This window comes from Danio rerio, chromosome 20, assembly GCF_052040795.2.
Source record: "Danio rerio strain M-AB ecotype USA chromosome 20, GRCz13ab, whole genome shotgun sequence".
Lineage (NCBI taxonomy): Eukaryota > Metazoa > Chordata > Actinopteri > Cypriniformes > Danionidae > Danio > Danio rerio.
In genome coordinates, this window is record NC_141040.1 from 30,669,666 (window position 1) to 30,696,740 (window position 27,075).

At 34.8% G+C, this 27,075-nt stretch overlaps 1 protein-coding gene across 7 annotated transcripts in view; it reads right to left on the reverse strand.

The window, feature by feature from the left end:
- gmds (GDP-mannose 4,6-dehydratase) overlaps nucleotides 1-27,075 on the reverse strand; it is a 112,363-nt gene that overhangs the window by 50,485 nt on the left and 34,803 nt on the right. For 6 of the 7 annotated variants that reach the window (XR_015517502.1, XR_015517501.1, NM_001102475.2 and 3 more), the window contains 3 exon segments: nucleotides 25,251-25,443; nucleotides 23,419-23,523; nucleotides 15,733-15,860 (listed from right to left, as the gene is read on the reverse strand). Coding sequence is in view for 4 of the 7 variants with exons in the window: in NM_001102475.2 (NP_001095945.1) it covers nucleotides 15,733-15,860; nucleotides 23,419-23,523; nucleotides 25,251-25,443 (426 nt within the window). In the remaining 3 variants the exon portion in view is untranslated. 7 annotated transcript variants of the gene reach the window in all.

Below are 27,075 nucleotides of genomic sequence, written 5' to 3' on the forward strand. Positions count from 1 at the left end.
TGTAATGGATCCTTAGAAGTGACCGATTTGGAACGCTCTGCATAGAGAGTGAAGGACACTATTATATCAGTGTGTACAGGAGAGGTGTGGTATAATAAATAAAATAATCTGATGAATCAACTATAATTCATCTATAAAGAAAGGGTAAATATTGCATAAAAGTCATTTTAAATAATTACACAGCATTTGGGTAAATAATTATCACTTAAATTAGACTTTTTTTTTTTGTACTGTAGATACTGTTTAATATTGTGAGCTTTTGTCAGAGACATTCAGAGACAACATTTCATTAATCAAAAAGATGGTTTATCACCATTTTTACAAATATGTTAAGCAGTATAAAGTTTCACAGCTGTAAATTCATACAACAATAAATAAAATTAACAAATAATAATAAAAAGGTTTTTAACAGATTATTTGTAAGGTTCATGCGATTTTACATTTAATACATCACATATAACACAAATGCAATTATTTAGAAATTATATTTTACACTATTACTATTTTTAAACTATTCAAAAACAGACTTTGTGAGCAAAAAGTGAAAATAGATGGTTGGGAAAAGCACAAATTTTACCAATCCCAAACCTCTCAATTACAGTGCATTATATAAAAACATATGTATGTACACTACCTGACAAAAGTCTTGTGGCCGATCCAAGTTTTAGGAACAAGAAATAATAACTTGACTTCTAGTTGATCATTTGATATCAGAAGGCAAAAATATCATATGAGATTGATATCATATGAAAGGCAAATGTCTCTAGATGATACTTATTTTACAAAAATAAAATATGATCATGCCTTGATTTTAATTATTTATTTAGGACAGTAAGGTCTGAGTTTTGCTTAAAAGTCTTGTCACTTAAAAGTTGTGACAAGAAAAAAAATAATGTTGAGTATAGAATATAAAGTCATGGTGCAGTTGAAAAACAATTAATATTGTATATGACTCTCTGAGCTTGGACGATTTAGACAAATCTGCAGTGACTCAAATACTTATTAATTAAGTCATCTGAAATGGCAAAGAAAGCCTTCTTGCAGGTATTCCACAGTTAATCAAGATTCTTTGGATTCATCTTAAATGCCTCCTCCATCTTACCCCAGACATGCTTAAAAATGTTCATGTCTGGTGACTAGCCTGACTAAACCTGGAGCATCTTGACCTTCTTTTACTTTCAGTAACTTTGGCTGAAGTATTAGAAGAAGCGCTATCCTGCTGAGAATTTGCCCTCTCCTGTGGTTTGTAATGTAATGGGCAGCACAAATGTCTTGATACCTCAGACTTTTGTCTGGTAGTGTATGTATATATGTGAAAATAAATATAAAAAGGTAAATACATACACTGTAAAACCCAACAGTCAACTTTATCAAATGAAATGAGTGTAGTTAACTCAAAACTTACTGAAAGTTAATTCTACTCATCTGAAAAGAGTTTTAAACTCAGTGTTGAAGTTAATGAGTTCATTAATTACTTTAACTCATTACTTTAACTTAAATGGAATAATTTCACAATACTCATATAGATAAGTTTTTGAACTCAATTAGTTTGTAGCAATCGGTTTCCTCAAATGGTTTGAGTTACCTTAACTTATTGGGTTTCTTAGTACTCCATTGGTTTGCGTTCTGTTCATTTTTTATGGGTTTTACTGTGGTCAAATTGCTTCGTTTACTCAAATGGATTAAGTTTAAAGTACTCATGAATTAGTTTTTGAACCTGAATTTGTTGCAATCGGGTTCCTCAAATGATGAGTTACCTTAACTTTTTGAGTTTTACAGTGTATTACTAATATAATATATATTATTATAACTGAATTATAATAATAATAACACTTATTTAATATTTACTATTTGACTATTTAAAGGTGCAGTAGGTGAGCTGCCAAAATGCTAACCGCTTAGCATATTATCTTTGGACAGCGGGGAGGGATTGTGATTTAAAGCCATGCCTCCTGAAAACGCGAACAACGCGTCATTGGCCAGTTAGTTAGTGTTTGCTCGGCAGTGTGCAGGTATTACATTTATTACTAAGCTACACTGATATGCTATTTCAGAGTGAATAATCAGAGTAGCATGGTACACAGTATAGGAAGGCTGTCATTGTTCAAAAATGAACCAATGTAAATATAAAAGCAACTTTAGATCAGTAAAGCAGGCTAGGCGGAATAGCACTATTTACTGATGTTTTGTTGTTAAACTAAATAAAAATCTACATTATCGATGCTGTCAAAGGTCCCTTATAAAACTGAAAATAGTCACATCAATCTTTCGCCAGGAGATTTCAGTGACTGAACAACACATCTGGGCATATAAGCCATTCATAACACAACACAATCTAACATAAACCTAGCCTGACTAAAATGGTTTTAAAACAGACCATTACCTGTCTAACAGTAATACTTCAGCTATGGTGTTGTCCTTCCTCCAGCGTGCAAAAGTAACTTCAGTATTGATTCAGGATTTTCAAAAGTTTCAATTTAGCATTTGATTTCACCGCGTCTGTGATTGTTTCGTGAACGTGCGGCGCTCATGCAGGCGGGCACGCGTGAATGGCGGATCTGCGTAAATAGATGCGCAGAAGTCCGAATTCACATTTGCTGACAGACAGTTTGAGCTACTTATCGGAATTATGAGAGATGTCGGGCTGACAATATTTAATTGGATGAACATTTTTTAGTTTTATGCCTTACCCCGAATATAAAAATACATATAAACACATTTAGATCATTTACTTTAATCAGTACTATTGGACTGTAAAGAGACTTTCAACCAGCACAACAAAAAATGTTTCTGAAGACAATCACCTACTGCACCTTTAATATAAGTTAACAACACTTAGTTAAGAAGTACATTTTTGACACCCACAAGTTAATACTTAAAAAGCATTTATTGCATTTTAGTTGACGTTAGACGTAATAACGACAAATAAAACTTTTAATCTGATTACAATAATATATTGTTAAACATCATCCAGGGAAACTGAGCTAAAAAGAAACAGCTGTATGTTTATTAGCCAACATTAACACATGTTAATAGTCTCTGTAGAAACCTTGGTGTTAGTTATTAGTCCTTAAAGCGTCCAAATATTAGTTTAAGTGTAGTGAATAAAGCTGCAGTGTTTGTTAAAGGATCAATACTTGGCATTTCTGTAAAACTATTTGTACTGAGCTTCTAATAATTCATTGTCAGATGCTAATATAGATATCAGTCCATTTGGATCCCGCCCTTAAGTGTGATAGAGTTCGAAGAAAGCTAAAGTCTTTTAGAAGGAACAAGCTTCTGACCTTTTGAAAATCAGGAACGTGCCTAAGATGCTTTAAAACACTGCTTCTGTAGACAGCGCACTAGATTTTGGAACAAAGCCGCTTAAAAAAAGATAAAAACACCCTCACAGACTGAATGCATACGAGCATGTTCATTTTCTATACTGCCCTGCCAAAGCACAAGCATGATAACAGAACAATGTGATCAAATCCATCTCTTTCATCCACTTTGGACGACTCTCCTCCACTCAATAATTCTTCTCCTCCCTCTCTTATCTGCGTCTCTCCCTCATAGCTTCAGCTCGGTGAGAGGCTGAAAGTTGAGGACTCTGGTTACAGAGGGCATGTGAAGAGAGGGGAGAAAAAAGGGAGAGAACCAAACCAGAGCATCTGCTTTCATCCTCAACACAGCGGGGAAGAGCTCAGCCGTGTCAATCACACAGACAGCCAGCTGCCACAAACACACACTCATCATATACACACACAAACTCACACAAACACACACAAACACACACATCATCATCGTCATCTACAAAGCTAATTTTTTACACACACTAATCGTACGCAAAAAACACAATTCTCTCAAACAAACACACACACACACACACACACACACACACACACACTAATCATACACAAAAAACACATTCTCTCAAACAGACAGACAAACATGTACACACACACGCACTCATGCACACACCCATACACTCATCATACACAATAACAACAATCTCTCAAATTGACACACGCACACACACACGCACGCATGCACGCACACACACACACACATCATATGCAAAGATCACATTTTCGCACACAGACACACAAACACACACACACACAATTATTATATGCACACAAAAACACACACACAAACACACACACACACACACAAACCATACGCAGAGATCACATTCTTTTAAACGGACACACAAATACACACAATATACAAAGCCCAGTGTCACACTCACACACTTATCATATGTAAAAAGCACATTCTCTCAAACAGACACACACACACACACACACACACACACACACACACACACACAATCTACAAAGCCCACTGTCACACACATACACGCACACAATCACAAACTCATGCACACATCCGTAGACTCATCATACGCAGACAACTTTGTTTCACACAGACACACAAACAAAAACACACACTCATATATGCAAAGCCCAATCTATCACACACATACAAACACAGAAAGCCTACTGTCTCACACAACCACACACATGAGCGCAAAGCGCACTGTTACACATTAACACACACACATGCACAATTAATCCATAAAGCTTACTGTCTCTCACACACACACACACACACACACACACACACACACACACACACACACACACACACACACACACTCATTCATCATACACAAAGCCCACTGTCTCTCTCTCTCTCTCTCTCTCTCTCTCACACACACACACACACACACACACACACACACACACGGAGGAGTCTAAGAGTCGCTCACAAACACGTCTGACCTCCTCTCAGCTTTACACACGCTCAGGAATGCCCTGTGTTAAATGCTCTGCTAAATCAACCTTAAAATCAGCCCTTTCCCTAGATCACCTTACATATTGTGGCTGAGTGTGTGTACGTGTGTGTATCTGTGCTTTTAAAGCCTGTAGTCCAAGTTCTCCCACATGAAATGAGGGAATGAACGCGCTCACACACACATTAAGGTGGTCTCGGCTTGCAGCTGTGTTTATTTATTCTGCTGGATGTTGGCCACTGGAGTTTAAGGCCCCCACCTCCTGCCCCCACCCCAAAAATACAGAAAAAAACACACTCACTCTCACACAAAACCACCCACTTCATAGCAAAACACCCCTCAGAGCATCAAATCCTGCCACCCGCCGCACATCATGAAACTCACAGTGACGACAGAAGCCTGTGTTTGATGTGAGACTTCAGTTTTTTATGAATAATAATTAAACTACAGACATAAGTATTATTTTAGATTCTAAAAATCATTTAAATATTTCTTAATTTGAAATTGGTAACAAATGTACAATACACAACGAATCATCTATTAAGCATTAGTAAATAGTGAATTCATTATCGGTAATGCATTAACTGTACATTAATAAATGTTAGTAAACAGTTTATAATTGCAGATACAAATGCTCTATTCTTGACTTATAAGTACAATTATACTGTGCTTAAAAATAGTGTTTTCATATTTTGTTACTGATTAATTTTTCATGGCTAAATTAGGTGTTGCATTATTTACAAACCAGTTGTATTTAAGAGTAGCTGATTCTTTTTTAAGATTATTCAGAATGAGTTAGTTAGTAAATGATTAATAAACTACAAATCAACATTTGTATATCTTATTATTCTGGCATATATAAAAAGTTACTTTTAATGTTAATAAATGCTTTATGAAGTCAACTTCATCCAGTTTTGTGACCTAATCTAAAGTAAGGACTATTTATGCTTTGTAAATGCCTAATAAATGACAATTAAAGGCTCAGTGACAAATAAACAATTCATCTTTTTAAAAAATACAATTATTGTCCAGTTTAACCGTTGCAGAATAACAGACGGATCAATTATGATTCAGCATTTCAATGTTATTTAGCGATGTTTAAACTGTACACTCTCAGAAATAAGTATACAGGAGCTGTCACTGGGGCTGTACCTTTCCAAAAGGTACATATTTGTCCCTGAAGGGTCCATAATGGTACCTCAAAGGTACTTTTTAGGTACACTTGGGCACTAATATCATATGTACCTTTGAGGGACCACTGTGGACTCTTTGGGTATATGTGTATTTTTTTTTTTAAATGTACTGCCCCAGTTCCTGTACCTGTATTTCTGAGAGTGTACAGTAATTCTATTTTAAATAAGGTTGCAAATATTTATTTTTTATTTTAAGTTTCATTTGTGGATATTCAAATGAATAGAAATGAATAAAGTCATTTATTTCCATATATTATTTATCAAAGTATCTAAGACTTTATCAAAGTCATATATTTTAGTATATAAATGTGCCTTTAATTGTCATTTATAAATGATTTATAAAGCATGAATAGTCCTCACTTTAGATTAGGTCACAGAACAGAATGAAGTTGAGTAATTAAAACATTATTATTATTATTTTTTTATTGTATGCCCATATTCACAAAACATTAACATCAAAATGTTTTGACATATTAAAGAAAATGTACAGTCTTGAGAGTGAAAGTAACAGAGTAAAAAAATAAATAAATAGGTGAAGAATAATTAAAAGTACAATTACATCATCTTAGAGTAGTCTTTAAGTGTAGGTTATAAAAAAAAGTGTACTTCCAAAGGGGAGACCAAATAGACCAAAATCTATCAGATTCTTTATGTTTGTCATAGGTAAGTTTTTCTAATGGTAGTCATGTAGCAATCTGTGATATCCACATTTTAAAAGATGGAGCTTGTGATGCAGACCAGAGTAGCAAAATACATTTTTTAGCTAAATATACCAATACAATAAATAACTGGAATGCATTTTTTTCAAACAGATTATTTGCATTAAGATTCAATAAGTACAGAGCTGGGGTCATGTCAAAATTGAGCTTAAGAATATTTTCCAGTACCTTATGTATTTTCTTCCAAAATGGCAAAATTGTCACAGTCCCAAAAACTATGAATGAATGTACCTTTATCTTTTTTACATTTAAAACACAGGTCTGTGGCATTGGCAAACATTTTCTTAATACGTATTGGAGTAAAGTAGATCCTATTAAAAAATTTAAAATTAAGCTCATGGATCCCAAGAGAGGTACACTTCGGATATATATCATATACAATTTTCCAGTCATTTTCTTCAATAGTTTGACCAATATCCTTCTCCCAAACAAGTCCTAACCAGGCAGAAGTGCAGTTGTTAGACAAAGTGTCATAAATAAAACATTATTAACATACAAATTAGCTTTTACTATATGCCTGAATAATAAGATATTTGAATGTTAATTTGAATAGTTTATTAATCATTTACTTATTCATTTTGAGTGATCGTTAAAAACCACCAACTACTCTCAAATAACTGGTTCGTAAATAATGCAATACTTAATTTAGTGATGAAAAAATAATTTAAATATGAAAACACAATTATTAAGCACATTATAAATGTACTAATAAGTCATGAATAGAGCATTTGTATCTGCAATTATAAACTGTTTACTAACATCTATTAATGTAAAGTTAATGCTTAACAGATAATGAATTACTATATGCTAATGCTTAATAAACGATTCATAGTGTGTAGTTATTATAAAGTGTTACGTAAATTTTAGTTTAAAAAAAAGGTTTGACGAACTTAAAACGACAAGTTAAAATTTGATAAAACTAAGTTGAAGTTACATTTGATAAAGTGTAAGTTGAGAACATCCAAAGTCTAATAGGACAAACAAAATTAAAATGAGTTTGAAAACACTGACACAAATAGTTGCCTCAATTTTTTACATACACAGTATTGCAGTGTATATAGTGTATATAACAGCTAATAGTAATAAAACTTGTCACACCACTTATTATTACAACAAATAATATAAGCATCATAGGCATAAATCACTAATAATAACTTCAGTAGTTTTAAAAGTAATATTTTTAACACTTTTACATATGAAGATATGCATGATAATTGAGATAAACATAATACCACATAATAATTAAAGCAAGGCAGGTTTATTTATATAACACATTTCATATCTGCATTTGGGGATTCCTTACCCATATTACTCAAAGCTTCACCTGTTCTGAAGGTGTACTTGAGTCCAGGCTGTATTTCGGGAAGAGGACACTAATGCTACAGCATTTTATTAATCAATGATAATTTTGGTTCATCATCAGTCAATAATCAATACATTTAATATATATTTGGGTGTCAAATTAAATTGATTTTATATACACGAAAAATGTATTAAATGCACTGTTAAAATATAACTGCAGTTCAAATGTTTTGTTCAAATGCCATCGTTTATTAATCTATTAATTACTTAATTAATTTATTTATTTTTGACATGGACATCACTATTACACTGGACAATCAAATTAAATACCTCAACCATATTTTCTCAGTTCATTCTGGTCACTTGAGCACCCAAATTGAACCCACAAGCAGCAAAATGAGAAAAAGAGGTCTTTGGAAAGTTTCTTTGCTAAGGGGAAAAGACCTAGTGAAGGACCCGCGAACTGCCAAAGGAATAGATTCGCAACCCATTTGTCAAAAAAAAATAAATAAATAAAATAAATTCAGGTGTATCCACCAAGGTCAACTGCTGGAGATTGCAAGTGACGACCGCCTTTTAGGGGCCATTCGCATGTCTTTTCTAGAGGTTTCGCAAGTTTGTTATTTCCAATGCGCGGCTTCCAGACGCACCCACTTGACTGACCGTTCAGCTTCATACTTTTTATAGATTATACACATTTATTTCGGTAGATTAGTTATCTCAGACAAACATAGAACTCCAAAACACTGCAGTGCTTTGTAATTTTCTCCATAAATAAAACATTAAAACAGCAATGTTTTGTCAGCTTGTCATCCTCTGAGAAAACTGTTGATGGTCGTCTACCAACCTACGAAAAACAACTACTGGACCACTGTTTTAGCAGACTTGCTAATTTTCAACACATGTCTATGGGAAGCTTGACATAAAATGAAAATAAAATAGATACATAGACACAACAAGATCAAACAAACTAATAGTAAACTATTTATGTAAACACTGCTGTTTTGTTTTTAATAATTTTTAAGTACACTACTTAACACATTTATATTCCTTTATAATTTTAGGCTAACAGGTAAATCATTCCACAATTTAGTTGCCTTAACAGAGAAAAAAAAATTACCAAAAGAAGTCTTTGGAATACAAAACAGTGACTATTAGCAGTTGCTCGTGTGACTCTCTAAGAGGTTTGATACCTACTGATTAGATCAGAAAACAGCATTGGAACATGATTGTATAAATATTTAAAAAAACAATTTAAGATAATTCAATTTAATAAAAACAATCAAAAATAAAAAGGTTATTTTTACATAAAACCTCACAATGATGCCTTGGCATAGGCTTTAAGTCCATAATTTTAATAGCTTGTTTATATATTAAATCAATAGGCTTCGATGTGGTTAAAGAGGCTTGTGACCATATAATGCAATATGAAATGAGGGTATCATTGTGTGCATGTATAATTTTGCAGTTTAAGATGTTCTAACATTGTCTATGGTCTAACATCTAATGTATCTATGTCTTCTACTAAAAGGAAAACAGTTTAGACTTGGCTTGACCTCCTTACACATATTCTTAACATGACTATCAAATTTTAAATTCATGTCTAGAGTTATGCCAAGATCCTTTAACTGGTTCATTTATTTAATAACTTTCAAAACAAAATGTATCTAGAATGATAAATAACATATTAATTCTGATCTTTACTTTCTAAAAATACATTTCAAATGACTTTCACTTCCTTCATTAAAGATAAATAACTACTTATTTTTGTTAAGCGTCTTTAAACGTGTCATCACATGATTATTGTTATTAATATGCCTGCCATATCATATGGATATAAACTATTGCTATGCTATAACATGGTGAAAACATTGTAATCTACAGATGTTCTAATTTTTTTTATTTATTTATTTATTTTTAAATGTTTGAAAACCACTTTTGGGTCTTTGAAACATATCTACTGAAAAAATAATAAGCATTACAAAACGGGTGTATCCTATTGGTCAAAAGTCTCAGCTGGGATTCCAGTCTCTTATGAAAACAATCTCCTCGTCTTGCTGGAAAATTCTATGCAGTGCTCATACAAAGTATTAGGACTATGAAATAAGAGTCTCAGCGCATGATGGGTCACTGCAGGTACAGTCAGTCGGCGAGCTAATGAGTGATTTGATTGGCCGTGGGGTTCTCATAAAGACCAGTGTGATTCATCTGCAAGCTCTCTTTAGTATGCGATTGGTCGGCGGTATGGATGGATGCGAGAGGTGAGAACGAGGACAAAATCATTCTGTTGCTGGAGAAACAAAGAAGTCTGAGGTGAAATCATCTTAAAAATAACAAAAACATCAGCAACCTCTAAGACCCCGTTGAGAGCTTCACCGCTATCAGCTCAGCCTGTGTGTTTTCACAGGAATCTTTGAACTTCACTTCATTTGCGCCCTGATTTTATGTATGTTTTTAGTGGAGGCCCGAAAGTCTGAATTCCATAAAACTAGAAAGCTTTGAGTTTTGAACAGCTTATTAAGTCATACAAACAGCGAACCAATTAAAACTGTTCAAGGTTCAAGAGTTTACGCAAACATACAGTGTTCATCTCCCACTGCCTCGGCTACATAGAGTCGTATCTGTAGTGAAAAACACAAACTTGGCCACACAGACGTGCAAAGAGAAAAGCTTTGATCTCACATATCACACTACTGTTCAAGTTTGGGGTGGTTATGATTTATTAATGTTTTCGAAAGATGTCTCGCCAATGCTAAATTCATTTGATTACAAAAATACAGTAGACAAACTTTTTTATTTTAAAATATTTTAAAAACGCAGCATTTTCAGCAGTCATTATTCTGGTTTTTAGTGTCAAATTTTAGTATGCCGTTTTGCTGACCAAGAAACATTTGTTCTTAATGTTGAAAACTGCTGTGCAGGTAAATATTTTTGTGGAAAGTATGATATATTTTTCCGGGATTCAAAGGAAACTTCAAAGAACAGCTTATTTCATGAATACAAATCATTTGTGACATAATTGTGTATATATAAATCACTTTCATGTTCAACTAAAGCTGGTATTTTTCTGAGGTGAGAAAGTTTTTATTGCGGTGGCAAAAACAACATTAGTAGAATGACAATGATAAAATACACATGGCATATGGCAGACATAACTACTGTATATGTATAGCTGCAAATCTGAATATTAAAAATATACAAATACAACTTTACTAATATATAATATATATACATACACATACTTATATACTACACATTACATATAATATATTTAGTTTTACATTAGTAAAATGTTTTTATTAACTAAGGCTTTGTTTGTTTGATTAAAAACGAGTATATCTCGAAATATTATAATAGACATAAATGTGTATATATAAATCACTTTCATGTTCAACTAAATATGTTTTTCTGAGGTGAGAAACTTTTTAATGTGGTGGTGAAAACAATGTTAGGAGAATGATAATGACACTTTCAAGTGTCATCTTAAAACACATCTTTTTAAGCAGGCTTTCTTTTGACTATTTTTATTCATGTTATTTTATACTCATGATGTGTTTGTCCCTGCAACTCCATGCATTTAAAATCTAGTTTGTCAACGTTTTATTATTTGTTTTAATTTGTTCTTATATGGCTGTTGATGCTTGTAAGGTGACCTTTGGGGTCCAGAAAAGTGCCATTTACAAAAAAAAAAAGAATTATTATTATTGTATTATATTAACTTCTTACCGGACCCCAGATACCAGATACTGAACAATGTGATTTTCTTTCCTTGACCCAGGTCAGACAGAAGCGTTAACAGCTTTCAAACGCATCTTTTTAAACTTTTTAAACTAAGCTTAAAATCTCACCCTTCGCCATACATTCAAAGTGATTTTGTGACTTGCCAGTTGAGAAACACTGCTTTAGAATACTGATTTAAATTCATTTGTTACTTTGCTAAAAAGTTAGATTTTTTTGCGTGTGTGTGTGTGTGTATGGTTCTTCTATAGGCATAATTGTGAAAAAATGACCTTTGAAAACTTCACATTTAAAATTGTGAGTACACAATGAGTACACAACTCATTTCTAATAACTGATTTATTTTATCTTTGCCATGATGACAGTAAATAAAATTTTAATAGATTTTTTAAGACACTTTTATACAGCTTAAAGTGACACTTAAAGGATTTAACTAGGTTAATTAGGTTAACTAGGCAGGTTAGGATAATTAGGAAGGTTATTGTATAACGATGATTAGTTCTATAGAATATCGGGAAAAAATATAGCTTAATATTTGTAATTAATAGAAATATATCAATTATAAGCTAATAATTTTGACCTTAAAATGTTTGTAAAAAATTTTTAAAACTGCTTTTATTCTAGCCAAAATAAAACAAATAAGACTTTCTCCAGAAAAAAATAAATATTATCAGACACACTGTGCAAATTTCCTTGCTCTGTTAAACATTACTTGGGAAATATAAAAAAAATTATAATAATTCAAAGGGGGTTAAATAATTCTAAGTCTTACTGTCATTTATTTATCAATGTAATGTATCCTTGCAGTCAAAGTCTAATAAATTATTTGAAAGAATGCTACTGACTGCATGGCGGCGTTAAACAGTAATGATGACTGATGGTGTTAAACATGTTCAAAAACATGTCTTTAGTGTATAATCGCAACAAACTCACACTTTCAAACACACCTCGCGTCTCTCACTAAAGGTTTCAGACTCAAATCGCGTGTGGAGGAACCATGGTGCTGAGGCCTTCAGGAGGTGCGGGATGGAGATCAACAGTGTGAACAAAAGATGACTGGCATGCTGTCTGTTTGGAAAAATGTAAACCTATGCATCTGACATAAAACATTTTGACTTTTTTTTTTGCACACTGCCCGGAGGTAAATACATGGAGTAGAATACATGGACTGTTTCTGTAGTGAACCGCAAGGATCTACTCCACACACACACACACACACACAAACGTACACGACTCTCACAAATATACACACGCTCACAGCTTTGGTCCGATTTCCCGAAATCTGCCCCAGTCCTGAGCCACATAAACCTGGCTGCATGATTCAGCCGCCTGGAATACCAGCGTTCCCACAGGAAACCTGGAGCGGCTCATACACAACACACACATGCACGCACACACAAACCTACAGCTCCTACTCTGGCAAAGGCCTAAAGAAACTCAGGCCTCTCTAATCCAGGATAAACACGACAGCACGGCTGTGCACTCAGAGGGTAATTACAAGCAAATTGAAAAGAAAGTGCACGGGCAAAATACACATTACATATGGCAGACATACACTACATGTACAGCTGCAAATCTGAATATTAAAAATTTACAAATACAACTTTGGTAATATATATTTATATACATACACACATACTACTAGCTTTACATTGGTAAATGTTTTTTTAATTAAGGCTTAGAATAAAAACAAGTATATCATGGAATATTACAATAGATCATTTACTATTAATATACACTATATCTTTGATTTGAAATATGATACTTTGATTAGTAGAGTTCAAAAATATATCATTTTTCATCTTATGTTTATGATTACTTTAAATTAATTTAAAATAGTAAAAGTATTTATGGACCCTTTTCACATTTCTGGGTTTCTCAGTAGAGGAAGTCGATGCAATGTAGTTGGAAAACTTAAGGTGCAGTAAATGGGGAAAGTACAACAATTTTTTTTTACAATCCTGTTTGTTGAAATAATATAAGAGAACTCCCCGATGGTGTTATCAAGATTTTCAGAAAAAGACAAAAAATTGTGTGAGACTGACAACAGTAGGGGACAACACGGTGGCTCAGCATGCAGTTTGCTGGTTCGAGTCCTAGATGGACCAGTTGGCGTTTCTGTGTGGAGTATGTATGTCTTCCCTGTGTTCAGGTGGGTTTTATAATACAAACACAACCGGTATTGTTGAATTAAATAAACTAAATAGTGTATGAGTGTGTGTGAACTAGTGTCTATGGGTGTTTCCCAGTACTAGATTGTGGCTGGAAGGGCATCCGTTGCGTAAAAACATATGCTAAAATAGTTGATGGTTCATTTCGCTGTGGTAACCTCTGAAATACAGACTAAGCTGAAGAAAAATTAATGAAGGAATGATAACAGCAGCCAGAAGAGAGAACAACATCAAATTAGCAATGTTTCCGTCCAAAAATGCAAATAACCTTTATGTGCAAAACTGGATTATCGCATTAAAAGATGTGCGAATAATATAACAACACTAATACTGAAATGGTTAAGGCGTGTTAAAAACAACATTTCAGATGTTTTACAATGTGCTCAGCCTAATGGTTTATTCATTCGTACACATGTTTAGCATCACATGATCTCTTATAACAAAATCACATGATCTTTTTTAATGCGCATACTGGAATTTGTTCAGTAAAAGTTTTTTCATCATAGTTTATGGGAATCTTTTCTTATCGAAAAAAAAGTTTATCCTACTCCGTTACGCGCATATGTTTTTTTATGCGCATTTTTAAAATTTATGTACATCTTGACATTTCCATCAACCCTTTTATAAGCACATATCCAAAATGCACCTAAAAATAGGTGGATGGAAACCTAGCTATTGACTGTTCTGCCCCATAGAGGCAGCATTACAAACGCCTTGCACAAATGGTAATTAATTTTTTGTAAATTGATGCAGATGAAATATGATATATATATATATATATATATATATATATATATAAATGTTCATATAATTTTTTTTAAACCTAAATATTAAAAACTTTAAGATTCTGATGACTGTTAAATGCATCATAACATTTTTGTGAAAAGGGTCCATTATATACTTACACAGTTACTGTTCTTCTTTGGTGGACTGAATTTTAGATGACAATGCTATAAACAAATACTTCTCCACATGAGATAAATAATCATTTGTCAAAAGTTGCTGAATATTTTCTCTATCGGGACTTTAGTTTATCGGGAATGTTAGAATCTTTATCACAGTAAGATGTCTGACACACTGACATATTTATTGAGCAGTAAAATGTGACCAATGTCTTCCGTTCCCAGACAAAAATAGCAACAGAAGACACCTGACCTGATGTATACTTTGTATCCATCATTACCACAAAGAGTAATGCTTGTAAAAAGGAAGGCAGACACACCATTAAACAGGAATGCACATTGCATCAATAGTAATGACAAAACAAATATTAAGAACAAGAAACTAATTGTGCAATCCAGCAACCCTAATGCAATAAACCGTGACACAATTCCTGTCCAAAATTTGGGGTTTAAATCAGGCCAAGTCATAAAAATAAAACATTATCTCATATACTGAATCCTTTTTATGTACTACTGCAACAAAATCAAAGCATGTGCACTGTGTCTGTGTGTATGCATGTATATATGTGAGTGTGTTTGTTTTATTTATTTATCTATGTATGTATCTATTTATTCATTCTTTTATATATAGATACTTATGTATCTATTTATTTATTTACTGTATAATATATCTATCATTACTTATTGTATCAGTAAAATGTAAATCATTATAATAAAAATGAAATAATATACACAACAAAATACAAAAATGTACCTTAGAAGAAAAACCTTGATAAATATTTGATAAACACACACACATTATTTATTTATTACTTATCATGGGTAAAAATGTAAATGTAACTAAAAGAGAACTGAAAATGCTGTCAAATAAGTGCATCTTTAGAACAATAGATAGAGGGATTGTTTGTGGTGTGTGCATGTTCATACCTCCACATAATCTTTGGCATGACCCCAGTCTCGCATGGAGTCCAAATTGCCCAGGCTGAAGCACTCCAACTGCCCGAGGTGGATCTTCGCCACGGAGCGACTGATCTTTCTAGTTACAAAATTTGAACCTGAAAAAAACATGCAGACAAAGATATGACAAAATGAGTATGATTCATTCATTCTGTCTTGCCACTCTCTTTCTCTCAATGTGCACCCGTCCATATAATTTATTTTCATCCCACACCCCCGTCCATAATGTCAGTGCAAATTTGTACAATTAGGGCAAAGCGAATGGGGAGCCATGGCCGTCACTCTGTCCCTCTCACACACACAGGCAGAAACACGCAGTAACATTCACACACGGGGATAAAATCAGACTCTTGTCTAGTCAGTGGACCACCCTGGAGAATCTGTAAGTCAGTCCAAAGTCCTACTGAGCTGCCAGACACACACACACACACACACACACACACACACACACATGCTTCATCTGTGGGAAACCTTGGACGCTCTCATGTCCTGCTGGGTTGTGCTATAGCTTGAATCAGACCGAGGTGGGAGTTCTTGATGCAAACCTCCACCACCTATAATATCAGGCCCAGGTCAAAGCAGGAACACACTTACTATAAGTGTATAAGTGAACGAGGACTATTACGCTCTTGACTTGGGCTGAAGCCCACATGTGTGTTTTTTTGGACAACTCTTTCCAGGGAGAATCAGCAGTGCCGGGAAGATCATGCCCTATAATTGCAAAATAAAACTCAACTGCAAAATTGGGTGGACTGAAATATACGCATTCACGAACCATGTTAAAATGATATTCTCAGATTTCTAGACCATAATATTCAGCTCTTTTCACTGACTTAAGATGGTCGTGATTCCCAGGCAATGTTTGGGAGAATATGTAGCTTGAATAAAAGCATCTAACAAATGTAAGCATACTTATTTGAAAAATACCCTGAAGCAATTTTTTACCATGCCTGTAGCTAAAAGGAATAGATGATAGTGCTGTCAGTGGTAAGGTCATGGGTTTGATTCTCATAGCCTGCAACGAAGAGCAAATAATGTATCATTTAAATACAGGTGTGATTAGTTTGAATTTAAAAAACTCTCTCAACTGCCAAGTTTATTCATTCATTTTCTTTTCGGTTTAGTCCCTTTATTCATCTGGGATCGCCACAGCGGAATCAACCGCCAACTTATCCAGCATATGTTATTATGCAGTGGATGCCCTTAAAGCCGCAACGCAGCATTGGGAAGCACCCATACACTCTTGCAAGGCTGGAGTGGGACTCCTTTTTAGCCCTGGGGTTTTAAGCCTTAGATCGGCCCACCTCAGTTCACGACTGACTATATTATGACTATATTAAAATAAGGTCATTTCCAATTCAGTTTCTAATGACACTATCACGTCTTTTTCAAGAAACAGTTGCTTTAGAACTTCAAATGTTTTTCATAAATATGAGAACAATAAAGGGTAGCTAAATCTCCAACGCTATTCTTTAAAACATCATCTTAATACTAAAATGAAAAGCAAAAAAAAAAATCTACTCAGGTGAGGTTCAAACTCGGGTCAGCTGCGTCGTAATGCAATGTGCTGACCACTCGACCACAATGGTGCTGTTATGATGATGCCTTTGGAATAAAGAATAAAATGGATATTGCACTGAAATCTGCATGATTCTTTAAACCACAGTATTACTTTCTATTGATGGCTTAATCTTTTTCTCCTCTTTTTAACCTACAGGCTGCATTTTGCTCACAGGGCTGTGAGAAAATAAATAAAAAGAGCGGAGCTGCAGTAAAATAATGAATAAAAAGAGGAGGCTAAGGTCAAATAAATAAATAAATAAATGAAAAAAAGTGTGACTGCTAAGAGTGCAAGCAGCTAGGGACACCGGCCCTCATGGCCAAAAAACAGACCGGCTCACTGGGTATTCTCCCAGTCCTCCTGACTAGCCAATCCGGGCCTGCACTCTTGCATTCACACACATACACTACGGCCAATTAAGCTTATTCAATTCACCTATAGGGTATGTCTTTGGACTGTGGGGGAAACCAGAGCATCCGGAAGAAACCTATGCCAACATGGGGAGAAACATGCTAACTCCACACAGAAATGGCAATTGACCCAGCCAGGGCTCGAACCAGCAACCTTCTTGCTATTAGGCGACATCGCTACCCACTGCACTACCATGTCATCCCTCAACTGCTAAGTATAAATATATATTTATTTGAAAAGGAATGTATGAACTGATTAAACAGTCTAAGATGCTTTGAATAAAAGCATCTGTAAAGTGCATAAATATTGATAACGATTTAAGCATTTACAGGCATTCCTGCAGCCTAGATGGTTTAGGAGAGCCAAGATCATAGGTTCAAGTCCCAGGGTATACATGAACTGATAAAGAAAATGGGTATCTTGAATGCAATGCAAGTCACTTTGTATAAATCTGTCAAGGGTAAATACTAAAATTATTATTTATTACATTAAATTCTAGTTTTGTGAAATGTTTTCTTGACCAATAAATGCCAATCATTTTTTACTAGCAAGCTGAACTTTCAATCAAAACTATGTTAAGTTTGTCAGGCCATAAAACTGCTTGCACATGTTCAAAATAATATAAGATATAGCGCTGACCCCAAACTTTCTTACAAAAGGTCTTTTTTTTTTAGCTTTTTTTTAAGATCTGCCACTTAAAAAAAGTAAAAAAGTTGTAAGTGGACGCACTCTTTCCACTTGCAGGATGTCCGTCATGGGCCCCCCGTGTGCAGGCTTACTGGTATCACAAAGGGCTCTTTCTAATCCGTGCTAAACGCAGCTCGCGACCAGGTGCGTGAGCTTGGCACGAGAAGAACGGTTTAAAATACCACACTGTAAACAGCCGGGTCAATCCGTCGTCACAGACAAACCTCAGGGGGGGACTTGAGGATCTGATTTCGGTTCACTCATTTTAAAAAAAGACGGGGGGAAAAAAAGCAAATCAGAGTCGATTGACCAAACCATAGTCCGCAATAATGGGCCGGCTATGCATCTGTGTGCATGTGTGTTTAAAAGTCCAGGACAGGCCATTTCCGCGCACCGGCTCCTGTTTCCAGTCGGAGTGTAATTAGGCCGTCTCTTAGCACGCGGTGGGAAGCCGTGACGAGGAGCAGAGTCGCAGGGAGTCGACCGCAGCTCGCTCTCATCAAGTCTAAAACAACCCAGTTTAGGGCTGGTTTAGACTGTGATTATGCGGACAGGAGCCTCAAACCAGGCGGCAGACCTGCAGGTGTGCGTGTTGGCAGCAGAATGTGCCCAGGCGCTGTCAATGCACATTTTACGAGTAATGAGCGAGGGTAACGTTGAGTATCTAGGCGAAATTTCTAATGGATGGAAAGACACCCTGCCAAACCAGGTGGAAATAAAGTGCAGTCAAGATGTCTGGTCTATCAGTCACTGACACTCAGAAATTTCCAGCACGTGAAAAAAGAAACGACTGTCAGTACAAGGCCCTGTTCCTGTTTCTTGACACACGTCTGAACACACATTCATGCAGATGTATATGAAGCTCGCTCACACTACCCTCACATTGCCACGTTCATTTAGGCAAATGACAAAAACACACACCAGCACCCTGCTCTCTTTCACAATTGGCAATGTTGTAGCATTAAACCCGAAAAAAAGTCAAAGGGCTCAATAATACAGATGGCCTGCTGACCTGGTAGTCACTGAGAGTGTTTCAGACAAGGCAGTTGAATTGTCACTAGAACTGTTGGGTCAGTACTTTATTTCAAACTTTTATTATCAAACTTTAAACTCAACTCAAAATTGTAAGGCGACTTGCTACAGAGCTTTCTTGAGTTCAACTTTGAGTTCAACTGCACTTGACTTGATTTAAGTTGAGTCAACTGAAAAAAGCTCTGCAGCAAACTGCCTTACACTTTTAAGTTGAATCAACTTTTTCTGGTGTTCATGCAAAATGCTGAAATGGACATCTCTGTTGGTGAGTATTTTATTTATATTATACACTTGTAAAATAACATAAAAACTATGTATGGAAGTCAATGGCTACCAGTTTCCATACATTTTTCTAAATATTTTATTTTGTGTTCAAGTGAAGCAATAATTTGAGGGGGAGAAAATGATGAAAAAAAGTTACATTTTTGTCAAAGAAAGTCTAAATTGAAAATCTGTCATCATTTACTCGCCTTTTACTTAGACTTCCCATGATATATTTTTTGTTGTACGATATATTGCTCCAAAATATATTGTGATAAAAGCTATTATTGTCATTTTCAAGACAATTTTAGGCACTTATTATATAATGCCAGGTTTAATTATAGTAATTTTAATAATTTAATAATTAGGCGTTGAAATCATTAATCATTATGTAGTGAAATCATTTAATAATTAGTGTTGTTTTATAACCACTGACACTGACACTTTCAATAGAGATATTGAGCTCTATTTTAACAATCTAGGCGCAACGTCTAAAGTGCAAGGCACAAAAGCATCCGCTCTGCGCCACGGCACATTGTCTAACAGGGTTGAGCTTATTCTCTTAATGAGTTTTAGGTGTGTTTTGAGAATAAACTAATCAGAGTCTCATCTCCCATTACCTTTAAAAGTCAGTTGCGTCGTTCCATGGCGCAATTACTATTACCATGGCAGACTTTGTAAGTGGAAAAACTGAGCACTTCACTAGCGAGATAACAGTTGAACTGAGCATCTGCAGCGCGAGAATTAGAGAATGAGCCTCCTAATTCTTTACTTTCACTTTCACTCTCTTTCATGGATAAAAAAAAATGTGTTGTAGGCCTACGCACAGACATCCATTAGCCTACATAATTAATTTAGTTTATTAAGTGCAAAGATTTGTTTCAAAACTATTTCTAAATTCAGTTCTAATTTCCAGCAAACAAATAAATGAGCAATAATAACAGAGTGTGGTCAAAAAACTGAGTTTTATCCTAACCCACATGCTATGTCCCAGACCGAATCACCCATATGTCCACCAAGTGGCGCAAATGGATTTGTTATTTAAACAACGTGACGGAAAACGGGAAGATTATGGTCTGAAAAAAAGCAACACGTCATAGAAACACGTCTTGCGCCTTATTGCGCCAAGTGTATGATAGGGCTTAGAAAGGATGTGCAATCAGTTAAAATTTTGCTAGACTTGGTTATTACGAATGGGTGATATATACTGCATCACTATAAATTATGTCCATGTATTGTGCAATAAATCGATATATTGATTATTGTGACAGGCCTACCTTTACTAATTCCAAACCTGTAGATAGCTGTAAAAGAAGCTATTTTGAAGTAAGCTGGAAACATAACCACTGACTTCCATAGTATTTGTTTTCCCTACCGTAGCTTTCTTCAAAATATCTTCTTTAATGTTCAACAAAATAAAGAAACTCATTAAGATTTGAAAACACTTAAGGAAGAGTAAATAGTTTTTTTGTCTAAATATTTCTTTGTTTACTATTTTAAAAAGTAGAATATAACATGCATGAATGTGTTAAGGCAACTGAAAGCATTTGTAGGATAATTATGAAGACTAGCCCAACCAGGCAAGCAAAAAAAACAAAGAAAGAAAGAAAAAGTTCTGCCCCAAATATCCAACAATTCCAGCTTTGGAGTGCATGTGGGAGTGTGTGTGGGAGAGACAGAGCGAGACACTGAAAGAGGGAAAGAGAAGAGACACAAGGTGAGGAGTGACGTTTAATTTGAGACATTAAAGGAGCATCTCATTCACTTCCCTTCTTTGTCGCCCTGACAACACAACAACACAAACATAGGTGTGTTGAGGAGGCTAGACGAGGAGTGAAAGAGCAAAACATCTCCCAGCTCATCCAACAGCTTGTTCGTGTCTGCCAGTGCTAAGAGGTCCATCGACACCTTCACACAGGTGCACCCCTTCTCACCTGGAGAGGTTTAACTTCTTAAAACGCCCGTCTTTCAACAGAAGAGAGGGACTGCGAGTGAACAAAAAGACGAAAGACGAGTGTGTAATGCAGGAGCGCTGTGATGTCTTCTGATTGACTGCACGACAGTTTCTCACGTCTGGAACTATCCGCTGTTATTAGACGTTCAAGTCTGAATAGGTGTCAAAGTGCAACTGCTTTCACATGCGCACGTACACACACACACACGCCCCAGACGGATTTGTAACAGATTGTTTTACTCTCCTCATCTTTCATAAACTCTTTCGGAGTTGGTTTGTTTATTGGTGAAAGTGGACACCGGCCAAAATTCCAAAGTGAATTCCAAACCAGATTAACTCATCATCGCTGACCGACCCACCCAATGACGGGAGGTTACCACTGCGATCGGACAGGAAATGAAGTTGGCTTTTTTTACACCATCTCATCCATCTCTCCCCGTCTAGCTATCTTGCAACCCTCCTGCACTCCCTCCTTCATTTAAACACTTGCGCTGCTGATGTTTGTGTCACCGGCTTCCAAATCCGTAAATGGATGACATCACTGCTCTTCCTGCGCTCTGGGGTTGAGGGTGGGGGCACTGAACAACACTCTTGTTGTTGAGAAGATGTCATGGCTGCACACTTTACCAAATGTTGTGTCATGATGATACTCCCCCGCAAACCAATCACAATGAGTATTGGCCACACACAGCATTCTCTTTGGACTCTTACATCATTTCCTTTACTACAGTCAGCTGTATTGTTTATGTCTCAAAACTTGTATTTGCTGGCTACGTGAGCTGGATTAAATGTCTGGATTGGAAAATAAATTAAGCACTTTTGTTGAGTGAATTCCTCTGGTGTTGTTTTTTTATAAAATAAGCGAATGCACACATCTAGTATACTGACACACACCCAACTGTTTACATTCATTTAAGACATAATAATCTGTGTTTATCTAAATGCAAGCACTGACACAATTACGTTTGAATCGGAGTGCAATAATGGTGTTAAGTCCTCCTGGGAAGTTTGTATTTATACGTTAGCAAGTCACACACCCAATGAAAGGTGTGTTAGACTCACTTCTGTTAGAGCACGACAGCCATATACAATCTATAATCTATCAGACATGATTTGAATGCATCACAATATGCAAAAGCGAACTGGATTTGCTATCAGAGTCGATCTTCAGGAGTGTGTCAGTTGTGAGCATTGACACAGAGTTATTTTTCACAACTTATTGCGCTTAACACTTTTCCATCTGGTAGCAATTTTTATGTTATTTGAGCAAACTTTGACAGCTTGACACCTAGAATAGACAATTTTACACTGGACCAACTGACGAATTTGCCATTATTTGGTTCATGTACAAAATTCGAACCCTTCAGAATATGTTGCTTTGAGTACAACAAAAGAATGTAACCATTAACATACAGGAATGATGTATTACATATTAAAAAGCATTTATGAATTATAAGGTATTTAAGTGAATGGGTGACATTCTCAAACTTCATTACTCTCCTTTTGGCATGAGCGTTAAAAAAAATAGGTTGACTTGTTAAGATTGACCAGCACTTATGACTGTTTTGATGAATGAGGTGCTGAAAATGTGAGGTCTGACACGTAGCAGTGGCTGCTGGTTACTGCATTTTTCAAAACCAAATGAAACCCAATCAGGCCTACTTTTACCAGAAAGTGCCCCCAAGTGAAAGTAACTGCAATATCTCTGCACCAGACTATGAATCGTGTGTGTGTGTGGTGTGTGTCTGACCTCTTCTAGGACTCTCATGATTGAACAAGATCCCATTCACAGCAAAGAGGTTATAGGCTTCCCTGAAGTTTATAACGATCCAGTATGCATAGAGCTTAGCAGCACCTGCAAGAAAAAACAAAACAAAAAGAAAGAGATAGACAGTTGAAATACCGCTTTAAGAAATTTTATAAAAAGACATGATATTGGTGTCAAACACACATTTAACCCCCAAATCTGATTTCCTATACAGTGCTCATCATAACTGAGTACACACAATTTTGAAAATGATTATTTTTATCCATTTCTCAGTGAATATATACAGTTGAAGTCAGAATTATTAGCCCCCCTTTGACTTTTTTTTCTTTTTTAAATATTTCCTAAACGATGTTAAACAGAGCAAGGACATTTTCACAGTGTGTCTGATAATTTTTTTTTTCTGGAGAAAGTCTTATTTGTCTTCTTTTGGCTAGAATAAAAGCATTTTTTTATTTTTTAAAAAACATTTTAGGGACAAAATTATTAGCCTCTTTAAGCTAATTTTTTTTGATAGTCTACAGAACAAACAATAACTTGCCTAATTACCCTAACTTGCCTAGTTAACCTAATTAACCTAGTTAAGCCTTTAAATTTCATTTTAAGCATTATTGACCTTATTCTCCGCAGACGAGCGGGTGCTGACATTTGAATCTTTTTGGCACGAGACTTCCGGTCTCATTCACTTCCATTAATTTTTAGACATTAAAAACTGCTCGTTTCGCTGTTTGATGTTGCAAACTGATATTTTCTTGTTATATTATTCTACTTGGTCTGTATAGTCATGCAAACATTTGTTTGTAGAGCAAGTAGTTTGACCGTTTTTTGCCGTTTATTATTCCTTGTCATTTCTCCCATAGGCGACTCAAACGGAAGTTCTAAGACAATCGCGAAAACAGGTGCACTTCCGCATTTTAGAATAAGGTCATAGAAGTGTCTTGAAATATATCTAGTCAAATATTATTTATTGTCATCAAGGCAAAGATAAAATAAATCCTTTATTAGAAATGAGTTATTAAAACTATTATGTTTAAAAATGTGTTGAAAAAATCTTGGGGAAAAAGTTAAACAGGGGGGCTAATAATTCTAACTTCAACTTTAAATAAAGATTATCTCCAGATTTGGCTTTAGTACTGACTAATGGAATGTATATGCACAAATATATTATTGTAAAGCTTCCTATAGAAAATATTCATTTAAATGAGAGATTTGTAAGGGGTGTACAAATATACGCTGTACATAGAATGCATAGTAAATGCAAGTAATGCGTATGCTTCACATTTTTTTTTAAATAAAAATGGTACGAAAAGAAAATTATGGGAAATGTTGCATTGTTAATTTACCCAATATTATAATATACAAATGAAACAACATATTTGATTTTGATCTGTATACTATACATTAATATGAACATACAGTACCAAATTTGATTATATGTGACCCTGGACCAAAACCAGTCATCAGTTGCATGGGTATATTCTTGCAAATGGCTAAAAAATACATTCCCTGGGTCGAAATACTAGATTTTTTCCTTTTAAAATTATTAAAATTATTAGAATAACAAGAATATCTTCTATGCCATTAAAACATTTTGTATATTTTATAGTGTGAATATGTCAAAATAGTAATAAAATAAAATAGGAATTACTATGCATTACAAAGTATAACTATTTAGAATAATTAGCATTTTGTGGTTCCAATAATATATTTTTAAACTGAATGATATTTCATTAATTGCGCAAAAGAAATCAGTCTTATTTAAATAAGCAGAAAAATGTAATCTTTAAGTGTTTGGATTAATGCGTATGTTTGCTGACCATAAGGCGATCGCGGGTAAAATGGCGTGGTTTCTTTCTGGGGAATTTCCTGTACTTTCCCATAGAGCTCGCTGGTGGAGGCCTGGTAGAAGCGGACGGTGTCAGTTAAACCGCAGGTCTTCACTGCATCCAGCAGCCGAAGGGTTCCAACCCCGTCCACATCTGCTGTGTACTCGGCCAGGTCAAAGGAGATCTGACAAACACAAAGCATTTATGCATAAGACTTAAACGCTCAAGTACACAAGCATACAAGTATAATGACTTAACCCGGTAACATAAGCAATGCAGCTGCCGGGATAAACATAAATCTAATTTAAGGGAATATGAAAACTGTCTGGTAATAAAACTGTCTTAGCGGAGAGAAGGATTCTTGTCTTTGACAGTTGATATCAAGTGACTTTGTTTGCACAGAACTGCATGCTTTGCAGTGAGGGGAAAACACAAAGAACATCAAAGGGTTTGCTCATGTAAACCAGGTCAAACAATGAAATCCTGTATATAAAGGGCTGCATTCTGTGAGTTTGATTTACATTGTATGTGTGCTACATTTTAATTTTACAGTGTCTTTTAAAATAAATAATAAAAGCAAAACTGAACTTAAAATGAAAATTTGAATCTCAAAGTGTTCACTGAAAAGTCTTGACGCAAAAAAAAACAATCTGTACACAAATCAGGCAATTACTCCTTTATGAATGTAGAAAGAGAACAAACACTGATTTCAGGAGAAAACATAATAATAATTTCAGCCTGTTCTTGATACTAATCAATCACATGAAAGCATAGTTTAAAGAATATTTTCTATCTATGACACTTTTATTGTGCTTTTAAAACATTTTTCTTTAAATCCAATTCACTGTTATCATATAGAACAATGTAAAAACAGTCAGATGAGAGTAGATTTAGTGTCTAAATCAAATTAAATGATTTGGTCAAATTAAATTTACAAAAGCAAATTGTATGTATATACAAAATGTATTAAAAGCAAGTGTATACTTTAATGTTTCAAATTAATCTAAATAGTCTAAATAAATGTAAAATGTTCCATCTTTATTCTATTAAAATCTATTAATATATAATTTTTTAATGAAATTTATGAAAGGAGAAGTGATCATACTTCACTGGATTTTATTTTAAATGTTTAAAAACCCCTTGACAAATGGCTAAAATCAAGTGGTTTGATAGTGGCAAAGAATACAAATTCTGTGGAAAATATGTGTAAAATCAAAATTTAAATTTTTTATTTTGCTATTGTACAGTTGTTGTGAACAAAAAAAGTTTGTTCTTCAAAATTTGACCAGTCACCAGTTGCTTCCGTGTTTTGAGTGGTGGTGCCTGTGTTGACATCAGTTCGCCGACAATATTCTTTACTCTGCCCTTCTTATTGTTTGTTTGCTATAAAGAAATGCTGCACAAAAAAAAGCTCCACCCCAACTCCGTATTCTGTTAAATAGGGTATATGCACAGCTAGTTTCCTCTACCGATAAACTTTCAGTAACCGTTTAATGTGACTCAATTTTATACGATTGATTTTACAGCATCGATATTTTACTGTAAACAAAATATAATCAGTTAAATAGACTTAAGCTTTCATTTAGTTGTTCAAGTGTAAAATAAGATGAAAAGCCATTTATACACATGCACCATTAGGATCAGAAAGCTAGCCTAGAAACTCCTTTAAAAATAATGGAGTAAAATAAATTTTCATATTTTAAAGACATGGCGCAGAAAAATGGAATTTAATACAGTGCTTCTTGTACATTCTCAGACCCACTTTACATCATATATCAGGCAGTGAAGATTTTCAGATTGATTTTCATTGATTTTT